Source organism: Lampris incognitus, chromosome 17 (genome assembly GCF_029633865.1).
Source record: "Lampris incognitus isolate fLamInc1 chromosome 17, fLamInc1.hap2, whole genome shotgun sequence".
Classification (NCBI taxonomy): Eukaryota; Metazoa; Chordata; class Actinopteri; order Lampriformes; family Lampridae; genus Lampris; species Lampris incognitus.
Genome location: NC_079227.1, coordinates 22,371,703 through 22,395,246, shown reverse-complemented (window position 1 = coordinate 22,395,246; position 23,544 = coordinate 22,371,703). Strand labels below are relative to the sequence as shown.

Genomic DNA, 23,544 nt, shown 5'->3' with positions numbered 1-23,544 from the left:
ATATCAACTCACCAAAATTTCCTCGTAATGCCATCTCACCTGGCCTGAGACAACCAATCATCCATCCATACATCCATACATCCATCCATTATCTGAACCGCTTGACACTCAGTCAATGAATAGCATTTTTGAATCCAATATGTATGATGACTTTTTACAAAGACGTTATTTAAATACGAAAAATCAAGACACAATTAAAACTCAATTATTGCTCAACATTGTTCTGCATGGCCACATGTAACTGGGTAGATAGACAGACAGACAGACAGACAGACAGACAGACAGACAGACAGACAGACAGATAGATAGATAGATAGATAGATAGATAGATAGATAGATAGATAGATAGATAGATAGATAGATAGATAGATAGATAGTGTTTATATGATTGCATTATTTTATGGTCACAATAGGCCTGTTAATGCAGGTTACGCATATTCGAGAAATTTGTCCTTTATGCCCCGCCATAGTCAGTATAAAAGCCTGCAAGCCGGAAGTTCCGCCCCTTTTCATCCCCTCTGCGGCAGACTGTGTGAGTCTCGCTTTGTCGAGATAAACAAATCGACAATTTCAATCATCATGCATCTTCATTAATACTAAAATTTAAACTCAATAAATTATGAAAATGTGATTTCAGTTGCTGTAGTCCCGATAATCTGATTATCATTTTTAATCTAACGCATTCGGTTCAACCGTTATTACCCATAGTCTGACTCCATCTTTATCTGCCTTTTCTCACAGTTCAGTCCGCTGACATCGGCAAGATGGTAAGCATTGAATTTTCATTAAATGCCTCGTCAGTAAAGTCCTTTTGACTGTAGTGTTAAAGACGATGTAGGTGATAATTACACGTTGATATTGTGCTGGTGTAATGTGCACCGGCAAATAATACGTATTCAGGCTAGGGTAAACTAGCTAACGTTAGCCATGCTGTTAGCCAGTTTAACTGGGCCGCTCAGCTTGATAACGTGTTGTGGATTAACTATAAGTTTTGCTGCTTGCCAAAATAGATATATGGTTAACTGAATACCAGATACACATCACACGCCTTCTAAATGCAAGCTAAAGCCTATTATGTTGAAGATGTTGCTTAGTGTCATGCAGTCTTCGCACACGGTTTCTTTACCAAGTAAGCAGTGGCTACTTACCGTTAGCAAGGAAGCAGCACTTACTATCAGCAAGTTGTCCAAACATCATGGGCTGTAGTGCCCGTGATGCATTTACACGCTTGCAAGAATAAGGATGGACCAAGTGCTGGGTTTCGCTTTGCCTCCGAATCTCCAGTTCCACCGGTCCACTAACAATACTTACTTAACCCCCAATTCATCGACCGTTTTTCAAGTGATATTCCTCAGAGCTGTTTATTGCTTTCACTATCGGTGTCATTTTCAGTATGTGAAAACTGCTCAGAAGACTTAAATTACGTGCAGATTCTAACATTTGGGCGATTACTGCCCCCCCCCTTTTGCCATCAGTGCAGAATAATCCAATAATTCTTTAGAATTTTTTACGCGTTTGTCATTTAAACTTAAAAATACTTGGATGTTCTTCTTTATTAACATATATGTCTTGTATTGTCAGTGTGAAGCCCAGTGAGTTAATTGCAATATGTACCAACTTCTTGAGCTGAGAAAGTATTTTCTGATTGCTGACTTACTTTCTGAAGCAATGTTTTATTAAGGTGTAGGGAAGCTGCAGCCTGGTGCAAACTGAATTGTTTTAATGGCCATCCTTTTGCTTTTGCTCTGCAGCCACGAAAGATTGAAGAAATCAAAGATTTCCTGCTGACAGCCAGGAGGAAGGATGCCAAGTGTAAGTTTGACCTTTTAGCTCAGTCTCCCCTGCCTTCACGTCTCACCATAGAATAGTGTATGATTAGCAATATTGGGAAAAACATGTACCTTACCAAAATAATTATTTTCTAACTTTGCTGTAAATCCTTTGGAATGGTCAACCTCACATCTCTAATCAGCATTTTAATGTTTGAGTACATCTTTTAACTAACACGCAAGGGGATGTGTCTTGAGTGTGACTTCATTGGACCAAATGTCTCCACAGCTGTAAAAATCAAGAAGAACAAGGACAATGTCAAATTCAAGGTGCGTTGCAGCAGGTACCTGTACACCCTCGTCATCACAGACAAGGAAAAGGCCGAGAAGCTGAAGCAGTCCCTTCCTCCAGGTCAGTACTATAGAAATGGGTGTTTCGCTATTGCGCAACTCTATTTAGAAAGGCATAAGATGAATGGAGACATTCTGATCTGTTAACCTGTAAGCTTGAGTAGCTTGTCCCCACACATCGAGAGTTGTCTCTACCTGACTGAACTTCTTACATGTGACCTTAAGTCATAAACCCCATGTTGTACAAGATCTAAAAAGATGGTTGCTTTACAATATTAATTTCGTTAATAATTCAAATAAGTATTTGTTTAATCCCTTATGTTTTGTTATATGAGTCAGTTGCATAGTTTTGGGCAGCAAAATATGGATACCACCCAAACAAAATCGTGTGCAAAACCACACGAATGCTGTACAGATTAACGACTATACATTTTAATGCGAGAGATGAAATACAGCTCATATTTCGAAGTTCATGTGCTCCTGGTTTCCCACAGCTCTGCGTTTTCCAGCGCCACTTAGTCTTTAACATTTGGTCTAAACCTGTAATTGCAGTAAGTTTCACCTGGAACAAGCTGTACAATATATGCTAAAACAGGCTCGGGTGAAATTGAATGAGTAAAATCTATGTTGTGAAAGCTACAAATAACTATAATGGTGTCAATGAATTGACCCCACAACTGCCAGTAAAATGAGAAGGTGCATCCAGTTGAAGCATTTTTCAAATTTGTGGTGCATGGACCTTTTGATTACTGTTCTGTGTTTCATATCTTTATAGTTAAAGCAAACTGTATGCTAGTAGATATAAAGGATGTGAGGCAAATGTATACATCCTGAAATGATCTTGCTTATATATGTATTTGATAAGATGGTGATTGATGCAGGAGGGATTTTAAAGTATAAGGAAAGCCAGTCTTGTGACCAGTGTTTATAAATCACTTTACACAACTGCCATTTGGTCTATTTTGATAAATGTGTAGAAGTGCCAGGGTGAAATATCTGAAGTCAGTGAGATATAAAAGATAAATTGGTATCTATATGACATATCTAAACTAAATGACAAGGTCATTAGCAGTCTCACTGTCATGTTGAAATTCCTAGTATGTGAAGACCCCAACTATTATTATAAACATTGGTTGTCATATATTGATGACTTTTGATACAGAATTCCCATGTGGTGCCCAGGCCAGTAATATATGAATGAGCTTTTGGTGTGATTTTCTGTTTAAGAGGCATATATTTAGATATTGCTGGCAATTGGAAATTCTTTAACACTGCACAGCCTCGGATACCCCATTGTGTGATATGCAATATCCGTTATTCACTCTTGCATTTTTTTGTTAACAATTTTGTTCCCGTCTGTGACCTTTACAAGTACCACACCAAGAAAGTTTTGAATGTGCCAACTTGGCCAAGATTTATAAAACTATCACTAAACTGCCATTTTCTCTTATCTTGTAGTCAGATGGATGCTTAACAGGTCTATAAAAAAATTGTAAAAAGTAAAAGGTTCTGATCAATCAAAGATGTCACAAACATTTTTCCAAGTTGTCCAGACATGACGGGCTTAACTGTGCCCCTAGGTGCATTTACTCACTTGATAAAATAAGGATGAACCAAGTGCTTAATTTCAGCATCCCCTGAAATTTAAGTTCCACCAGTCCATGTATATAAAAGGGACAGATCGGGATTCAGAATGTTTTTTTTTTTTTTTAATTTTAATAGAAATTTGAGAATCATCTAATCAGTTTAGGAGTCCCAAGATGAATGTCTGGGGTCCTGTGATCGATGTGTGATATGCCAATCAATGACATTGAAATTATGTTGTCTTCTCTCTACAGGTCTGGCTGTGAAGGAGCTGAAGTAGGACCTTTATGTACAGATAAATTGTAATAAAAATTTGAAAAATTGGTTTCTCTGCCGTGACTTCTTTTTTTTTTAAGTGGGTTTGTGTTTTGTGAAACATTATGAATTTATATGAGATTACTTCAGTGAGACATGTTTGACATTTTAACCCAAGTCATGTTTTGGAGAGGACCCATTGTTTTGAATGTCAAAGAGGAAAGTGAGTACAAAGTTTTCAGACTCTGGCTAGGAAGTAAAATTGAGATGCTGTTGATTGAAAGTAGGCTTCACAATATGATCAAATCCAATCTGGATTCCCAAATTAGGAATCGGGAACACTTTATTTGTCATTTCACCTCGTGCTTGCACACATGAAATGAAACGAAATGTCGAGGTAATCGCAACCGCATGTGCAGATGGAAGTGTAGGATTTTTTGTCATAATTAGATGAAACTTGATAGGATAACATCTGGCACTCTTCTTTGACAAGGTACATCACTGCACATAATTTATTTAAAAAACAATTTAGGCATCATTCGGTCTCCCAAAGCTGTATCCTTCCAGTTGATATTTTTTAACTGCAGCGGTGTAGCAACCATGCAGCCACAACTGGAGAAGAACAGAATGGGGTCTGCTTAAACTTGACAAACCATTTTTTGAGAGCTTTTCGCTCCATATAAAAATGATATAATTTCGTTGTCTTGAACCATGTATCACAGAGCTGTGTTAATGCAGGTATTGATGAAATGAAGGTATGAACCACAATCTCGAGTAAGCTAATGGATACACAAAGTTCCTATGGTGTGTTATTTGTGGGAATTTTTTAGTGTATATTTCACTGTTAATACATTTGATCTTTTAATGTGCTGTTCGGTTATCCAGAGCATGTGTTATGGCAGAAATCAAGTTATAACAGTTAAGGGTACATGCATAGTTTAATTCATGCTTTGCTTTCTTTTTTTGAAAAGCGTTCACTGGGATCCAATTACCTGTGTACATTACATTTCACTAACCAATAATTCTCACGTGGTCTTTTACATGTGGATAAAAGGGACACCTCTTGTCTTGGTTGCCCTGCTACCCTTCTTAATTAGCTGTTTGTCCTCCCACAACTTCATATTGTTTCACATATATGCAAATGTGCAACCCCTTTCGGTGAGCTCATCACATGTGGTATAACTTTCCTATTAGTGATTTCAGTGAAGAGGCTCCTGTGCACTTGTTACGCCTCTGTTTAGGTCAAGGTGCTGAGACGCTGCAAGCATTCAGTGTGAAAACATGAAAGTGTACCACAGCACTTCTTGCTACCTAGGTGTTCTGGAATTGTATCATACAATTACCGAGAAACCTACAGTATGTTTCTGATGAAAAAAAATGTAATTGTGTTTTTACAAATATAAAAATGAATACTAAGTTACCTACAAGTTATCAAATATGTGTATATAAAAAGTATCTACCAATGTTTCTATCAGCACATCACTTGGGCTATCTGACAACTCATACGTTTCTGTAATTTAATAGAATCATAATTTCATTATAGGTTAACTCATGCAAACAGAATTTAAGAGTAGCTTTTGTATGTTGTGCACATCAGGCTACATCCACACGACCTCAAGCTATGTCGGTTATTCTGCTATAGACCAGCCAGCTATCCCATATTACGTTGCCATAAAGTAGAATAATACAATGATAGTTATAGCTGTACTATCACAATGTTATATCAATCAGCTATTTCTGAGGGAATAAACTCATTGGACTGCATCCACCAACTAAAGCGATCTCTGCAAAAAAAAAGCAAGACAGCGTACTGACTGCACATTTACACTGGGTGGCAGTGCAGTCGCTTCATTGGGGGCGGTGTTATAGAAACGTTGCAGTGAGGCAGGGGCAACGCGACCCTTACCCGAGGAGCATCGCGGGGTGATATGGAAAAAGCCGAGTCAACAGAAAGGTAGATGGGGCTCATCTCCAGCCAGCAACTCACTGAAGAGCGTCTCTGCGCGCTCTCGTACTGTGCCCCCCTCTCTACAATGCGCGTCCCCACTCGGCGACTCCCGGTGTCATTAGCGATCCGGCGGCTCCCGGAGTGGCTGTCGGGATATTCGTGACCGAACACTGAGAGGGAAAAGCAGAAGTGTTGACTACTTCTCTCATGAGACATCCTGTCGGAATTGTTTACACGGCGGCATTAATCAGCCATCTCTGCGGGACTTTTTATGGTTGTTTTTTTTGTTTTGTTTTTTGTTTGGTCAGATGAGTGACCAATGAGTATGTTACCGCGTCTCCTTTGTTTGCTATGAGACGGAGCTGTCCGCGTAATGAGGGTAGGCTAATTCACTAAATTGCCTTAACTTTTTTTTTTTGTCCAAAAGGACAGCGATGTCTTCTCCGCGCGTGGATTACATTGCGCCCTGGTGGACTTACTGGCTTCATAATTTCCCTCATATCAACCTGAGGTTTCAGCCCATTGACAACGGCTTCCAGCCAGAAGAGGAGAACTACCAGCAGGTAAAAGATAAGCGGACTTGTCGCGTTCCCAGTGATCCTCCATTGGAGGGTTTGTGTGTGTGTGTGTGTGGGGGGGGGGGTATGGGGGTCTATTTATAATGAATGAAGGACTTCCTAATCAAACTTACAATTTAAAAGCTGAGCAAACAACTCCCACCACGTGCCCTTCTACGCCTGTCCACCCGCATTCATACCTGTCTCTCCGGATCTCATTCATAGCAAGTTATGTAGTCGGCGCTACAGCCCAAACTTGCAGACACAACTTCCCAGCCCTTCCCTTTAACTGGCTCTACATCTTTAGATAGCTCTATGAACCAAACGCGAAATGAACTCTGTATTTGGGCTTGTTAGCGTTCATAATTTCAGTGTCTTGATGCATGCTCAATAATCCAGGTAAGAAAATCCAAAAAAAGGTTGAATCAGTTCACCTGAATACAACGTTTATTGACAGATACGTTGACTTGCCCAAGGATAAGAAGGTATTCTTATCAGCACATAGTCTACTCTTCTGACCTTTACCCCAAGAGCTGCCATTGGCAGATTAGTAAACGAGTAAACAAGAAAGGGCTTGCACGTATGCATGCTGTAGATAGAGGGTGTTAGACAGAACAAGGGTGGAGGGGAAGAAGTATTTCATGAGCCGAGGCAACTCCCACCTGAATTTAGAGCACATGACAATGACTGTCTGTTACGTGGCTAATGACCTGCCTCTGAACAAGTAAAGTTCTATGAATGTTTTAGTGTTACGCTGTTTGAAATTTTTAAAAGGTTCAGCTTAGTGCCCCAGGGTGCAGGTAGTACACAGCAGAAGACAATACATGGTATTTCAAAGTTCCCCTTCCACAGTGTCCTCCCGCGTCAGCCTGGCATCTGCTCTCACCACCGCTTTACACTGAGCCTCAGCTCACAGTGGATTGCTTTTGCATTGTTAGAGCTAAGAAAGATATGGAGAGAAAAGAGGTACATAAACAGAGAGAGAGAGATTCTTCCCTTTCTTGTGAGTTTCCATTAGCTGTGACCAAGTGGAGTCAGAGAGCCGTTGGGTGTGGGAGGAGTGGATGATGAGCCACTGTAGGAGTGCAGCACTTCTCACGGCAAATACTGTTGACCCCAGCAAGACACGGCAGGGAAACAACCCTCCACCCCGTCACCACAACCATGCACCCTTTTCTCATTATGCCTCTTTTCTGGCATACTGCTTCTTTTTTTTGGGTCCTCTTTCTTTCCTTTTTCCTTCTCTCTCTATCTACCTCATGTCTCACTATCACTCTCCCCCGGGCTCTGGCTTTTCTACAAAGTGGCAGTCTCACACTGCCACTTTATAGAATATTTATTCTAACACCAGTGCTAATGATGCAATTTCAAGGCAATGTAATGCTATGTAGGCCATCGCATTTTCAATCACTCGTGGCTGTCAGTCTTAATTGTAATCACCATCTCTGTTTTTACTGCATTAGTAGATCTGATAGAGAGAGAGAGAGAGAGAGAGAGAGAGAGAGAGAGAGAGAGAGAGAGAGAGTGTCTGTGTATGTGGTGTGTACATACATACATACATACATACATACATACATACATACATACATACATACATACATACATACATACATACATACATACATACATACATATATATATATGCAATGCTGATAAGTTGCCATGGGATGTGTGAGACATCCCTTCATATTGTGGGCCAGTGACCATCTAAGAATCAGCTCTACTCAGAGAAACTGTCCCAATAAGTATGAATACCAGCCTGCCCCAGCTGGCAGTATGGACACTAGGAGGTAGAGTAATAAAGTACTTTAAGAGCACCCATATAGTCTTAGCCTGATGGGATTGGCTCTATAGACAAGCATAGAGATGATTACCGTCTTGTATTATGAGAATCTGGTACAGTGTTGGCTGCAAATTTGTTGACAACATGGCACACTTACACCGATCAGCCAAAACATTAAAACACCACCTGCCTAATATTGTTTAGGTCCCTATTGTGCCACCAAAACAGCTCTAATCCATTGAGGCATGGACTCCATAAAACCTCTGAAGGTGTCCACCGGTATCTGGCACCAAGATGTTAGCAGCAGATCCTTTAAGTCACTATATATAAGTTAGGTGGTGGAGCCTGCATGGATCAGACTTGTTTTTCTAGAACATCCCACAGATGCTTGATCGGATTGAGATCTGGGGAATCTGGAGGCCAAGGCAACACCTTGAAATTTTTGTCATGTTCCTCAAACCATTCCTGAAAATTTTTTGCAGTGTGGCACGTCACATAATCATTCTGAAAGAAGCCACTGCCATCAGGGAATACCATTACGATGAAGGGGTGTACATGGTGTGCAACAATGATTAGGTAGGTGGTACGTGTCAAAGTAACAGCCACATGAATTTCTCCCTGTTAAAGGTTTTTTTTTTAGGGAGTTGTTCCTTATCCAATACGAGGGTCTAAGGAGAGGATGTTGTGTTGCTGTAAAGCCCCTTTAGGCAAATTTGTAATTTGTGATATTGAGCTATACAAATCAAATTGACTTGACTTGACTTGACATGAATGCCAGGACCTATGGTTTCCCAGCAGGACATTGCCCAGAGCATCACACTGCCTCCGCAGGCTTGCCTTCTTCCCATAGTGCATCCTGGTGCCATTCCTTCCCCTGGGTAAATGACAAACACACCCGGCTGTCAACAGAATGAAATAGAAAACATGACTGATCAGTGCAGGCCACCTCCTTCCATTGATCCATCCATGGTCCAGTTCTGATGCTCACATGCCCATTGTAGGCACTTTCAGCGGTGGACAAGGGTCATCATGGGCACTGTGACTGGTCAGCGGCTACGCAGCCCCATACACAGCAAGCTGTGATGCACTGTGTGTTCTGACACCTGTCTATTATATTAACTTTTTCAGCAATTTGAGCTACAGTAGCTCTTCTGTGGGATCGGACTAGACAGGCATCAATGAGCCTTGGGTGCCCATGACCCTGTTGCCAGTTCACCAGTTGTCCTTCCTTGGACTACTTTTGGCAGGTACCGACCACTGCATACTGGGAACACCCCACAAGACCTGTTGTTTTGGAGATGCTCTGACCCAGTCGACTAGCCATCACAATTTGACGCTGGTCAAAGTCGCTCAGATCCTTACGCTTGCACATTTTTCCTGCTTCCAACACATCAACTTCAAGAGCTGACTGTTCACTTGCTGCCTAATATATCCCACCCCTTGACAGGTGCCATTATAACAAGATAGTCAGTGTTATTCACTTACCAGTCATTAGTTTTAATTTTTTGGCTGATTGTTGTATAACGCTGTTACTAACGATTATAAACTTGGTGATGTGTCATTTGGCACTTGCCTCAGTGTACTCTAAGCCAACCGCTATGTGTTTTCTACTGGTATGACTAACAGTAATGCACCTTAGTCAACTGACATGTGTTGAGTGATTAATAATAGAGAATAGGAATTATCAGGAGATAATTTAAAACCCTTGCAGACACATGATGTCGAATTCACTGTGCGGCAGAAGAATTGCTGACGTTGATTCCTGTAGCCATCCACTAGTATGTAGAGTATGGAGCAACCCAGCCATGCCTTGCCTGCGCCAAATGCCTTGTCAGAGCAGTTGTAATTGGCTAGTTATAGCTTGGACAGTGTTTTCGAATCCGTCTTTTGGCTGTGGCCCACAGAATGCAACAGAACGCAAGGGGTCGTGATCTTTCACTGTGCTGCTATTTGTCAGGCTTTGTTCCCTTGTGTGTGTGTGTGTGTGTGTGTGTGTGTGTGTGTGTGTGTGTGTGTGTGTGTGTGTGTGTGTGTGTGTGTGTGTGTGTGTTGTCATTGTTGTTGTTGGTGTAGGGATGGCTGCATCCCAACAATGCCAGGCCCACAGTTTCTCACCCTCCATTGGACACTGCTGTTGTTGTCAGTAATGGAATGTCAGTTGGTTAAATCACCTGACCAAAGGACGTCTCTCATTTCTGTCAGACAATAAACAACCTATTCCCACAAATGTTGCGGTGCTGGGTCACGCTGTAGAGTTGCCAACTTTTCCCGGCAGAAAGCCTCAAACAAGGGTCGTAGTAGTCTGATCGATTGGTTTGGGGCTGGACGTGTTCCTGAGGTAATCCGATAAGCGTTTTACTTGAGCGAGCACACTCTGGCCTCGGTCTGTGGTGCGTGCTGTGGGAGCCGTGGTCCCCCCGCTCATCTCCCTGTCCTGAGGCCGAGAGGATGGAAAAATAGAAGGAGGGCAAAAGCAGAATTCAAAAAGAGCTCTCCCTTTAATAGGACAGGGGCCTAGTTTTCCTGATATTTCTTTCTTTTCTTTTTTTTGCACATGTGTGTGTGTGTGTGTGTGTGTGTGTGTGTGTGTGTGTGTGTGTGTGTGTGTGTGTGTGTGTGTGTGTGTGTGTGTGTGTGTGTGTGTGTGTTTTACTGTGCATGTGTGGGTGTGTACTTATACCAGCCAGCACTCTATAGGTCCGCAGGTCGCGGTCCATCTGAGGCATCCATGTCCTGTTTTTTGACCCATATCTGTTTGGCCTGGGTGATGTCTGTTTTTACTACACTGACTGCACCGAGCTCACTGTCCTCCTCACGTAGATCCTGGTGAGGCGCTTTGGACAACACCCTGCTTTGGTGGAGGGCAAGGGAAATTTGACACCATGAGTTGATTTTAATGTAATTGCAAAGCGCTGCCCCTGGGACGTTCTAATAAATGTTAATTGAGTTCTCTGGTTGGAAGGGTACCCTTAACAAACTGGATCCTATGTCGTTTTGAAATGTGGAAGGATGAGTTTAAGATGATGAGTGTTTGCCTCGGTGGGATTTATTGTCTCGTGTAACAATGCTTCGTAATTAAAATACGGGGAGGTGATACCATGGCGAAAGGTATCAGAGGAAAAAGCAGTACCTTTTGGATCTTCGTCACACAAGTTAAGACCAAAATAAATCAAATAGAAAGCAACCAGGACATGAAACCGGACATTTAGGCCTTGGGTTTTCCCTCTTGTATGTCCATGTGTTGAGACATCATGTGGTTTCTATGCCTCCTCTCGATTGACATTTACTGCTTTTTGAGGCGGCGGAAATTGTCAGGGAGTAAAAGTAAAGTAAAACTAAGGCCGACGTGCTTTTTGAACCATTTCCTGGCGTATTTCTCGGGTTTCTCTGACTTGTTAACTTCGCCATTTTTTATGTCACTCAACACAATGGGTAGATATTTGCTCTAACATGTTCCTGGACAGTATTTGCCAGAAAGTATTGTAAAATATTACATTATAAACGCCGATGCTGAAGAAAAATATGCTAACTCAGCCATTTGGAACAGTCCAAATGACACATCCACAGAGGTTAAACAGTGGCACAGCGTTGTTTCACATCTTATTATGTTGGGACATGGAGCCACTGACTGTGGGATTTCTCCGTGCTTGGTGAATTAAAGGGCATATCTTGTTCAGGTAAAATACAAAGAATTCGGTTGGCTGACATTTTTATGATGGACCCTAGGAAAAAGCAAGAATGAAAGGCACAGGTTGTGGGCGTCCGGGTAGCATAGTGGTCCAACACGGGGATCGGCAGTTCGAATCCACGTGTTACCTCCGGCTTGGTCAGACGTCCCTACAGACACAGTTGGCCATGTCTGCGGATGGGAAGCCGGATGTGGTTATGTGTCCTGGTCACTGTACTAGCGCCTCCTCTGGTTGGTCAGGTCGCCTGTTCAGTGGGGAGGGGGACCTGGGAGGAATAGCGGGATCCTCCCACGCGTCACATCCCCCTGGCAAAACTCCTCACTGTCAGGTGAAAAGAAGCGGCTGGCGACTCCACATGTATCGGAGGAGGCATGTGGTAGTCTGCAGCCCTCCCCGGATCGGCAGAGGGGGTGGAGCAGCAACCGGGATGGCTCGGAAGAGTGGGGTAATTGGCCAGATACAATTAGGGAGAAACAGGGGGGAATACAATGAACTCATTTGTTTGACATTTATACAATGGACCCTAGGAGAAAGGAAGAGTAAAATGCACAGGTTGTGCGTTGCACATCAGAGATTTATCAGGACCCTCCTTTGTGTTTGCTTCACCCTTACACAAGTATGGGTTATGGGATGAGTCTCGGATGCGACAGGATGCACGGCTCAAACCTGGTGTTTTAAGCAAACAGACCCATTTGATGATCTCTCCTTCTCATACATGGACATCCTGGCCGTGTTTACATACCTGACTGTATTTCCATCTTACGCAATCGTAGAGGGCTAAATCCCATTTGATCTCTCTGTCCCCCAGCTTAGATAAACACAGTCCTGCTATTTAACATGGGGGAGCAGCATCAGACACCCTTAACAAAAGACAGCCGTCATCCCGCTCTCGCCATCCAGTCACTCAGTTGTCCGACCTGGACGTGGTCCTATTAAAAGCACTCAACGCCGACTCTTGTACTCACGACTACTCTGGCACGGAGTGAGATTGGACAAATGAGCTCAGCGCAGACATTCAATTATGGAGGCAAACACTCTTAACACGCTTGATATTTCTGCTTCAGTGGCTTTGCTTATAGAGACGGCATGGGAACAGTGTTATGCCTGAGTGCCCCTGATCTCCTCCTCCTCCAGACCTTTCTTCTTTTGCTTGTCCCGCTTTCAGCTCTTTTTTTTTTTTGGCCGTTTGTCATCATTTCCTATAGCTCTCCGTCTTCCTTTCTCTCATTGCTCTTTTTTAGGCCACGGGACCCCTAGACCATTTGAAAGTAATAAATTGTTGGATTCCTCACTGTGTGTGTGTGTGTGTGTGTGTGTGTGTGTGTGTGTGTGTGTGTGTGTGTGTGTGTGTGTGTGTGTGTGTGTGTGTGTGTGTGTGTGTGTGTGATATTTGTAGTCATGAGGGTAGAAAAGCGAAGGAGTAATCTTCTGATGTGATTTTCCTCTTTTTTAAAATGTAATGGCGATGGTACCTGTGGTATCTGTTAAAATGCAGCGATTACCGCTGAAGCCAACCCTTGTACAGATGCACGCATATTCAGGCTTATATCATCTTAAATAGTTGAACATTTGATCCCATCATCATCCTTCAAATCAGCCGATGACTCCACAGCTCGGCACTGTTGCAAGTTTATTTTACCGATTAAAGAGTTGAAGCTGTCAACTGTTTTTGTGTATCTGTTACGTGATGGATGATGGAACATGATCCGTGCCAAATTTTTTAAAAATCTATTGGTGTGTGTTCAGGTATCTCACTCATTATGATCGCATAGGATTCAAGTCTAGTTTGTAATCCTTCCTCCTCAAGTAAATCAATAATTCATGCGCAACTCATCTCTCTTCTCGCTCTCTGGCGTTCTCTTTCTTTGACACTCATGTATGTATTTTTTTTCTTTTTTATGCATATGTGCAGCGATTCACTCCAGCATGCCGTCCTCAAATGCCTCATTTGTGCCAACACACAGCCAGTGTTCCCTCTGGCTCCGCAGAAGGTCATTAACCCCAATCTGTCTCTGTTGTGCTTCAAGTCAGAGATTAGTATCACCTGACTAGCTAGATGGTATGGCCTGAGCCTACACTTACTATGTCCATCCAAAATGCTGACCCAACATTTTCTAATGGCATTCTGCAGCACGTATGACAGTCCACAGCGCCTGTGCTCTACCAGAATGTGGTGTGGCTCGGTACTTCCTTGATGTATCATTCATAATGCTCTGGATCATCTTTTGTATAGTTCAGTAGAATGGCTGTCAGATGGTTGTTCTGTGGAAGCTTAGTTAGAGGATAGTTATCCATGTTTGTCAGGCACACACCAGTGCTGTGTGAACTGGGATGACGAGTGGACTGATGGAGCCAAATTCCCCTGCGGGGACATAACAATGAAGGTCTATACTGCCAAGGAGGATGTGTAATGCAGAATGGGGGATGGGTTGGGCTCATTGGTGTGGGTGTAGCACTACAATCATGGTTCCTCTCTCCCGCCGAGGGTTTGGATTTGGGCTTTAGGTTCCAGCTGGGTTAACGAAATAGCACACTGAAGATATCATTTCAAGTACCGCAAGTCCACCGCCACGACCAGAAGCCCTCATGATGGAAATGAGTAATTAACCTTGGCCTGGACAACGACAAGGATAGACCAAATGTCTCACATTTCCATTGTGTGCATACATGATTTTTGCTACAATTGAGTAGGAACTCTCCATCTATGGACACACATAAACACACACACACACACAAACCACATCATAGAAAACTCTAGTGGCCTCCTGTTGGCTACGCAAAATGTTGAAGGAAACAGGGCAAAGGACCGTGACCGACTGAAGAAGATTTTAGCAGCAGAGGCTCTTCCTTCCCTTTTCTCCTCATCTCATCCATAACCCATGGGCTGCTCTGCTGGGACTTAATGGTGTCCCAGCTGTGAGTATGGGAAAGCCCAGCCGAGTGCACTCTCCCGGAAAGACCTTTGGCCCTCAGGGTGTCCCCAGCGTCAGAAGGGAGCAGGCAGAAATATGAAGGAAGACACTGAGGTGGACTCCTCCGTTCAGACTCCTCCAACTTTGAGGGACGGGGGTGGGGTAGCTCTCCAGGATGTCGCTGTCGCTCATGTGGCTCCCAGAGCATTTCTCAAGGTACTCGACAGCCTTCACTTAACTCTCCATAGAAGAGGGGAACCGGTGGCGGCTGTAAATGTGTAACAAAAACCTAGTGCTCTTGTCAGCCCACTAAAATAAAAAAGAAAGGGAGAAAAAACTATCCATGCCATGGTAATACACTATGTCAGATATCTAGCAACAGCAATGCATAAAGTTTTCCTCCCACTCCTCAGACTACAAATTTTCTCCTTGTTGAAACCTCTTTCGGGGAAAGGAGATTGATAACAGAATTGAGGATGACTGAGGGTTGAATAATAATCTAGAGCCTTGTAAATTGTAAAGTCAACTCAAGGTGAAATGGGGGACAGTATCAAAAATAGTCTCCTAGCCCACTAGACACTGGCATTTCAAGTGGGATTTTGTTCATCTTCCTTGTTTGCAGCATTTTGTAACCGACCTGACACCCATTTGACCCTCCATCTGACTGAGAAGATGTCACTATCCATTCATCCATCCATCCATCCATTATCCAAGCCACTTGTCCTATTCAGAGTTGCGGGATGCGGGAGCCTATCCCAGCAGTCATTGAGCGGCAGAAAGGGAGACATCCTGGCCAGGCCACCAGTCTATCACAGGGCCACTATCACTATCCATTCAGTGTAGTAACAACAACAACAACAACAACAACAACAACAACAACAATAATAATAATAATAATAATCTCTACTACAAAAAATGGTCACTGAAAACAATGACGTCACCATCCTCTGGGACATGCCCATCTGCACTGACAGAGAGATAAAAGCCAACAAGCCCAACATCATTATCAAGGACAGGAAGCAAAAGAGGTGCATGCTCATCGACATGGCAATACCATCCCAAAAAAACACCTCAGTGAAAGTCACAGAGAAGCTGACCAAGTACAAAGACCTGGAGATTGAAATCAACAGGCTGTGGGGAATGAAGACTGAAACAACACCAGTGGTCATCGGAGCTCTAGGACTCATGAAGAAGAGAAGGGAAAAGTTCACCAACCGTATCCCAGGAAACATCAACATCAGTGCAATCCAGAAGATCGCCCTACTCGGAACAGCCCACATATTACAATGACTACTGTCAATCAAGTGACATCTGCCCTATAGTGCCTCGGGTCCATGGTTTGGACCCGGCTCTACAGGATGCAAAACAGGAAATGTGAAAGAAATAATAATAATAATAATAATAATAATTTTACTTATAGAGCACTTTCCAAGCAATAAGCACAAAGTGCTTTCCAGGGTGAAGAAATTCAAAACATAGGCAACATTGGAGAACAATGCAAGAGGTAAATGATGAAACATATGAATATTCATATACATACACATAAGCAACAAATAGGGACAACTGCAAGAGATAAATAATGATGAAACATATGCATATACACACACCTGCATACACATACACATAATATACACATACATATTATTTACATACACACACACACACACAAGATAGAAATTCTCAATAAAAGAGATAAAACCAACAGCTGCTGAACCAATGAAAATCCGTTATTGGAAAAAGCCATTCTGTAATAGTCAAGTCAAGTCAATTTCATTTGTATAGCCCATTATCACAAATTACGAATTTGCCTTAGTGGGCTTTATAGCAATACAACATCCTGTCTTTAGACCCCTGCATCAGATATGGAACAACTCCCTAAGATGAGATTTAAAAGAAGCAACAGAGTCAGCTTATCTGATGCTCAGTGGAAGACTGTTCCAGTGCCCTCAATCACCCTTTGTTTTTAACCCGGACTCTGGAATAGTTAAAAGACCCAGACTGGCAGACCTGAGGGGCCTGTTCGGAAAGTAAGGTGTAAGGAGCTCAATTATATACTCCGGCACCAGATCGTTCAGCCTTGTATGTGATTAAAAGCACTTTAAATGGATTCTAAAAGAGACTGGAAACCAGTGCAGTGAAGCCAGGATTGGTGTGATGTGTGAAAATCGCTTTGTTTTGGTCAATAGTCTAGCTGCTGAATTTTGAACAATTTGGAGCTGCTCCATAGCTCGATTGTTCAGGCAAGTAAACAAGGCATTATAGTAATCAAGGCGGGACGATATAAGAGCATGTATAATTTTCTCTGTGTTTCTGAAGGACAGAACTGATCTAATTTTAGAAATATTCCTCAGTTGATAAAAACACGACTGGACTACCTTTTTTACATATTGATCCAGGCTCAAGTTACAATCCAGGATAACACCCAGGTTTTTTTGTAAGTGACTTTATGTTGGGAGTGAGGGGGCCAAATAGTTGTATTTGTTTTGAGACATGTTCAGGGTAAATGATGAGAAAATCTGTCTTGTCAGAGTTAAATTTTAAGAAATTTTGGGACCTCCAGCCATTTATGTCAAATAGGCACCTTTATCGTGAAGCTAATTTACTGGTGTCCGAAGGTTTAAATGGCAGGTACAGCTGTGTATCATCTGCATAGCTATAGAAAGAGATGTTGTGGTGATGGATTATCTCTCCCAAGGGTAACATATACAGGGCAGAATGAACAGATCCCCAAATTGATCCTTGTGGTATTCCATTTTTAGACTGAGCAGTTTGTGAGGTAAATTCACCAACAGAAACAAAAAATTACCCGTTGGCTAAATACGAGGAAACCAGTCCAGATCAGATCCAGTAATACCCACCCTCTGTTTTAGTCTGTCAATAAGGATGGAATGGTTGATCGTATCAAAAGCGCACTGAGGTCAAACAATAATAACACAGAACATGTACCAGAGTCTGCAGCCATCAGTAAATCATTTGTGACTCTGAGAAGGAAAATGTCTGTGCTGTGTAGCTTGCGGAACCCAGATGGAAACTTTTGCTATTAAGTGCCTGTAGTATTTTGTCCAGCACTATCTTTTCTAGGATTTTTTTAAATGAAAGGCAGTTGCTTCTTAAAGCAGTTTTATTGCTTCTTAAAGCAACAAAACTGCTTGGATAGTATCAAGGGGACTAGACGAGGTTCTCATAAGTGACACAGTTTTCTTTCCTACAGTGCTCTTGGTCTAAAACAATCCAACACATCCAAGGAGGGGCAAGAGAGGTCTACTGTATAGGGGGGAGGAATAACATTTGCTCTAACATGATCAATCTTTACTATTAAAAAGATTCAAGATTCAAGATTACTTTAATTGTCCTGAGGAAATGTGTCTTTGACAAAAAGGCGGCTACATGAAAATACATACAATATAGTGCAGTAACACAAAGTGCATAGCACAGACAAGTGCAGACATAAAGTTCATTCAAATACATCCAACACAGCCTCTCATTTTACACCCTCCTTATGTCCTGAGTTTAGGAGATTCACTGACAGAGGGATGAAAGTTTTTTTTTATATATATATACCTGTTCAGGTATCTTTTTCTGTATTTAATTGGAACCCTGTAGCAACTACCTGATGGGAGCAGTTCGTATTCTAAAAATAGGACATGAGAGGAGTCAACGATAATTTTCCTAGCCTGTTTAACTATAGTCTTCTCAAAGAGCATTTGGAGGGAGGGATGCTCCCTCACCCCCATCACTTTCAATGCTGTGTGGACCAATCTGTTTATTTCTGATTTCAACTTAGCTGATATGTTACCAAACCAAGATGAAATTCAATAATGTAATATACTCTCCAACACAGCGGGATAAAATAACATTACCCCCTGTCAGACACCAAACACCCAGAGTCTGCACAAAAAGTAGAGTCGCTGTTGGATCCTAGTGCATACAGAATACACATGGACATTCAAAGACAGAGTGCAGTCAATATGTACACCCAAGTAGCTGTAAGAAGGATCCTGGGTAATACAAGCATTATGGATCAGTATTGAAGAATGATCTCCAGATGTTCTGGATCAAAAATCCTTTCTTCTGTTTTCTTAGTGTTTACAATGAGATGATGGTCATCACGCCATTGTACAAATTATTTAACCTTTAAACTAAAGCCAAAAATGCCAGAGTTTGTATTCATACATCCCAAGATGGCAGTGTTATCAGAAAACTTTACAACAAAAGTGTTGGGACGACTGCTTGTACAATCATTCCTACATAATGTAAAAAGAATGGGAGGACTCGCACAACCTTGAGGAATGACTGTGTTGATGGCTTTAGACTGGGATAAGGTCTGGTTCACTTGGAGCTGCTGGGACCTGTTGGTCAAAAAGAGTGATACCACCTGATGATAGTATATGGGTTAACTGACATCTGTCTGAGCTTACTGAGAAGGATGTGTGGCTGCGGCGTAATAAAAGCAGAGCTGAAGTCTACAAACAGCAGTCTGACATCGGCCTTGGGGTTTCCAAGGTGTTGCAAAATAAAGTGTATTATGGTTAGCATTGCCTTATTAGTGCCATGATTGTCTTCATAGGCAAACTGATAAGAATCTAGCTGACCATTTATTTTTGACTTCAGCTTCCACACCGTCATCTTTTCCAGACACTTCATTACAATAGAGGTCAGGGCTACTGGTCTATTGTCATTATTTTCCTGGACTTTTGACCAGTAGCCCTGACCTCTATTGTAATGAAGTGTCTGGAAAAAAGGTAAAAATTCTTCTGCAGTGGGCTGGACAAGAAGCATCCGCAGTAGAGGAAGGATGGTTTACAAGCTGATTGATGGTATTAAAGAGGATTCTGGGGCTGTGCTGGTCGGCAGAGATTAGCTGTGAGAAACACTGGTCCCTGGCTTCCTTTACCTTACAATTGCATGAAGTTAATGAGTCTCTGAGCAGCGAGTAATGAACCTGCAGTTTACTGGACTTCCATTTGCATTCAAATCTTTGACAGGTTCTTTTAAGGCTGCAAATTTCTTCGTTCATCCATGGGGCTTTTCTGACAGGGGACTTGAGTTTAGTTTTGATAGAAGCAACCATGTCCTGCATAGATAAGCATTAGTGATTAAAAACGTCCAGCTGGCCATTTGTATTAGTAAGAATGGACAAATTAGGGTCTACACACACACACACACACACACACACACACACACACACACACACACACACACACACACACACACACACACACACACACACACACACACATATCATCTGGGGATTCACTCCACCTACAGCTGTCTGCCACCTGCCATGGACCAGCCAATGCTTCTGAAAGACTTGATATCACTTAGCATGCATTTAGCACCACTCCAAGCTTGTGGACTGTAGCTGCTCCACAACTCAATGCTGCTTAGCAGACGCATTTCAACAGATGGTTGTGTTTTCCATCTTAATGTATTAATTATGGTCACTAAGGGCATGTTAAAATTTGATTTTAAGGGGCACTTCACAGTGCGAGGCATGTACCATGTACAATTTAGATCATCATAAGTAAGTAGTGCATTTGTAAAATAGTATGAGTCATTTGGCATCCTGTGTCCCGTCTGTTTTTCATCACTTAGCATTCTATAGTAACCACTCAGGAATCAGGAGCACTTTGTCATTTCATTTCATGTACTTGCATACATGAAATGAAACGAAATATTGTTTCTCCAGCCCACAGCAGTGCAACACAAAGACAAAAACACATATCTAAAAAATACAAGAACATATATCTCAAACCACAAAAAAAAAAATCACCGTCCGGGAGAATGAATGCCAGGATGACTGTCGGAACTGTTGGTCTGCATGGGCTAGCAGTTAGCTTAGCCTGCCCCACTTCCACGTCCTGTCAGCCCGCCCTCGGTGTTTCCTTCTCGGGCGCAGCCTCAGGCAGGGCCGTGGTCTCTGGGCCGACTGGACGCAGCAGACCAAGCTCTCCCAGCCGATCCAACACCAGCTCTCCCAGCCAGACACCTTCAACACACCTTCCCGCACTCCACACGACGACACCAAAAAAACAGTCAACGCTAGGTGAGGCCGTCACCAGACCGCCCTCGGTGTTATCAGAACTGCTGGTCTAGATGGGCTAGCAGTTAGCTTAGCTTGCCCCGCTTCTGCATCCTGTCAGACTGCCCTCGGTTTTTCCTCTCCGGGCGCAGCTCCGGGCAGGGCCATGGTCCCTGGGCCCACAGGATACAGCAGACCAAGCTCTCCCAACCAATCCAGCGCCAGCTCTCCCAGCCATCAAATGAAGATGTGGACAGACGAGGACAAAGACACTACATAGACGGTACTGGGTGAGGCTGCTGCAAACGTGAATTCGCGCCGACATCTTCCTGAGATCACTGAAATAGAAATACTGATACGAAATCAGTATCAATTTAATTATCTAAGGGGTCATGCAAGTTTTAGTGCTTTTTATGAAGATTGTATTGCCACACATAAGAACTAAAACTTTTTCAAATTGTACTACTTTTCTGCATCTGAAAGTTATCTTAAAACACGTCTTCAAATGTCTCCATTTTCTGTCAGTAGTTCTCCCAAATACTTTGTAATCTGCCATCATGGCATCACAAATTGTTTGTCTCTGTGCTTATCTGTGCTTTCATCCTCTCATTGCCTTTCAGTCTGCATTTGATGGGATGTTCAGAGTCCTGGGAGAATGTAAATCACTCTCCCAATACCTCCTGGGTCATTTCTTCCTCAGGCTGTCACCGCCTCATAATGCTGCTCTCTTTGTCCCACACTCCCCTGGGTGTGTGTGTGTGTGTGTATGTGTATGTGTATGTGTGTGTGCGTGCGTGCGTGCGTGTGTGCGCGCGCGCGTGTGTGCGTGGCTGCATGCACGAATGTGCACATGCATGCATGCACGTGCATGCACATACATGCACATGCATGCACCTACTCTTGCACTAATGCTTGTGCATGTGTGAGTGGTTCTCTTTGTGTGTCGGACCGATTTCTTTGCAGTACGCAATGCACACAGAATATCGTAGCGACACAATAGAAACTGAACCTCACTTTATTGTGGTTATTCTGTGAACCAATGTTTAGACAGGGGGACAGCCAATAAGATTTCTCCTCTAGATAAAACCCAATCTCATATGACATCTATTGGATTTGGTTAAGTTGCACTGATTGTTCATAGAATCCTTTGCCAAGAAGCATTATTAGACTGCTAGGCGCACAGTGTCAATAAGATATGCATATTGATGGATGCCTGCCAATGTCTCACTAACCAAAACCCTTATAAATGTCTTTTTAAAAATTCTGAAGGATGATAAAAGCACCCTTGGCTGGAAAACTAGGGAGGGATTGTACCTTTCAAATGATGTGCCATTGGTATGGTGAGATCAGGGAGATCTGACGGAGCCTTTATAGCATGACGGGGCTTTCGAACCCCCAAAATACACACACACACACACACACACACACACACACACACACACACACACACACACACACACACACACACACACACACACACACACCTCTGCTTGCTTAACTCAGTTCTACACCAAATTCTCAGTGAGAATTGTTGCAAAAATGAGATTCAGCGCCTTTGCCAGATAACCTTTGAGAGGTAATGATGGTGGATTAGAGAAGCAAGTTTTTCTCCTTAATTTGTCTTTCCCCCTGACTTCAATTTTAGAAATGTGAGTAGTTTCAATGAGTGTAAATTCCCGCATGCAAGCTCTCAAAAGTTTCGCTGCCAAAATACTTTCAATAGTAAGTGTTTGTGAGGGGCCCGCGTCTTAAGAGGGTGGTTTCGTCCAGGATTTCTAACTGTACAAGTTACGTGTTCATTCACCAGACTTAATGAGATGATCTGAGAGAAGCATGTGTTCTGTAGACCTGACACGATTACGTTTGTTAAATTAAACTGTGTTGTCTTTTCAAACCTGAAAGTCATCCTTGGAAGCTGAGCCCAAGACACGTGTCCTGTCAAGCTCTTATGTGTGCTCATTTTGGTTTAACGTTTAGATGTAGAACATCGCTCGCGTTACTGAAATCACGGGGTAATATAATGCTGCATCCTCAGGGCTGAGTTATGTACAATAGGCTAGCAACGGGAGAAAATTCAGGCCCCGTGTACAGAGTAATGAGGAGGTTTTGTCTGTTTGAGGTAACCATGTGCCTCATACCCTACCATATCTGTCACACAAACAAACACACACACGCGCGCGTGCACACACACACATTTCCATTCTGCTCAACTCGACCCTCCTCCCTTCCTTTCCTCTCTTTCTGTCATCTGTCTTCACTCCATCCCCGCCACACAATGGTTTACTGTGTTCATCATCCAGATTTCCTTTTTCTCTGTCCACCTGCCACTCCCTCTAAGTATTTCTCTTACTCTTTCTTTTTCTCTCTCTCCCTCTCTGTCAGGCATTAACGGGCATTGCCTTTCCGCTCATCTACATCCTCCTTCTTCTCTTTCGGCTGCCTTTGCCTCCAGCCTCTCCCTCGTTTACCCCCCCCCCCCCAACCCCTCCTCTCTGGACAGGAGGAGATTGGAGACAAAACAGAGGAGACAGCAGCGTAGGCCTCTGAGTTAGGGATGAGCAAGTAAGGAAGAGGCTGTTATCATATTGAGCCAGCTCGCCTAAGAATCTATGCAGGCCTAATTTAGGCAGGAGTTAAGTGGCCTGAGCTGCCAATTTGATTTTACAATAGTGAG

The 23,544-nt window shown here is 42.8% G+C and overlaps 2 protein-coding genes across 2 annotated transcripts in view; both read left to right on the top strand.

Moving 5' to 3' along the window:
- The first annotated feature begins 508 nt into the window (after window positions 1-508).
- Window positions 509-4,028, top strand: rpl38 (ribosomal protein L38). Its single transcript, XM_056297253.1, has 5 exons — window positions 509-530; window positions 742-767; window positions 1,752-1,812; window positions 2,059-2,181; window positions 3,959-4,028. The coding sequence occupies exons 2-5, from the start codon at window positions 765-767 to the stop codon at window positions 3,982-3,984; spliced, it is 213 nt and encodes a 70-aa protein (XP_056153228.1). The 5' UTR covers window positions 509-530; window positions 742-764; the 3' UTR covers window positions 3,985-4,028.
- Window positions 4,029-6,341: 2,313 nt separating this feature from the next.
- The window catches only part of ttyh2 (tweety family member 2), a 117,701-nt gene continuing 100,498 nt past the window's right edge, over window positions 6,342-23,544 (top strand). Inside the window, exon 1 of the mRNA XM_056297355.1 lies at window positions 6,342-6,470. Coding sequence (XP_056153330.1) covers window positions 6,342-6,470 — 129 coding nt within the window. The remainder of the gene's footprint in view (window positions 6,471-23,544) is intronic.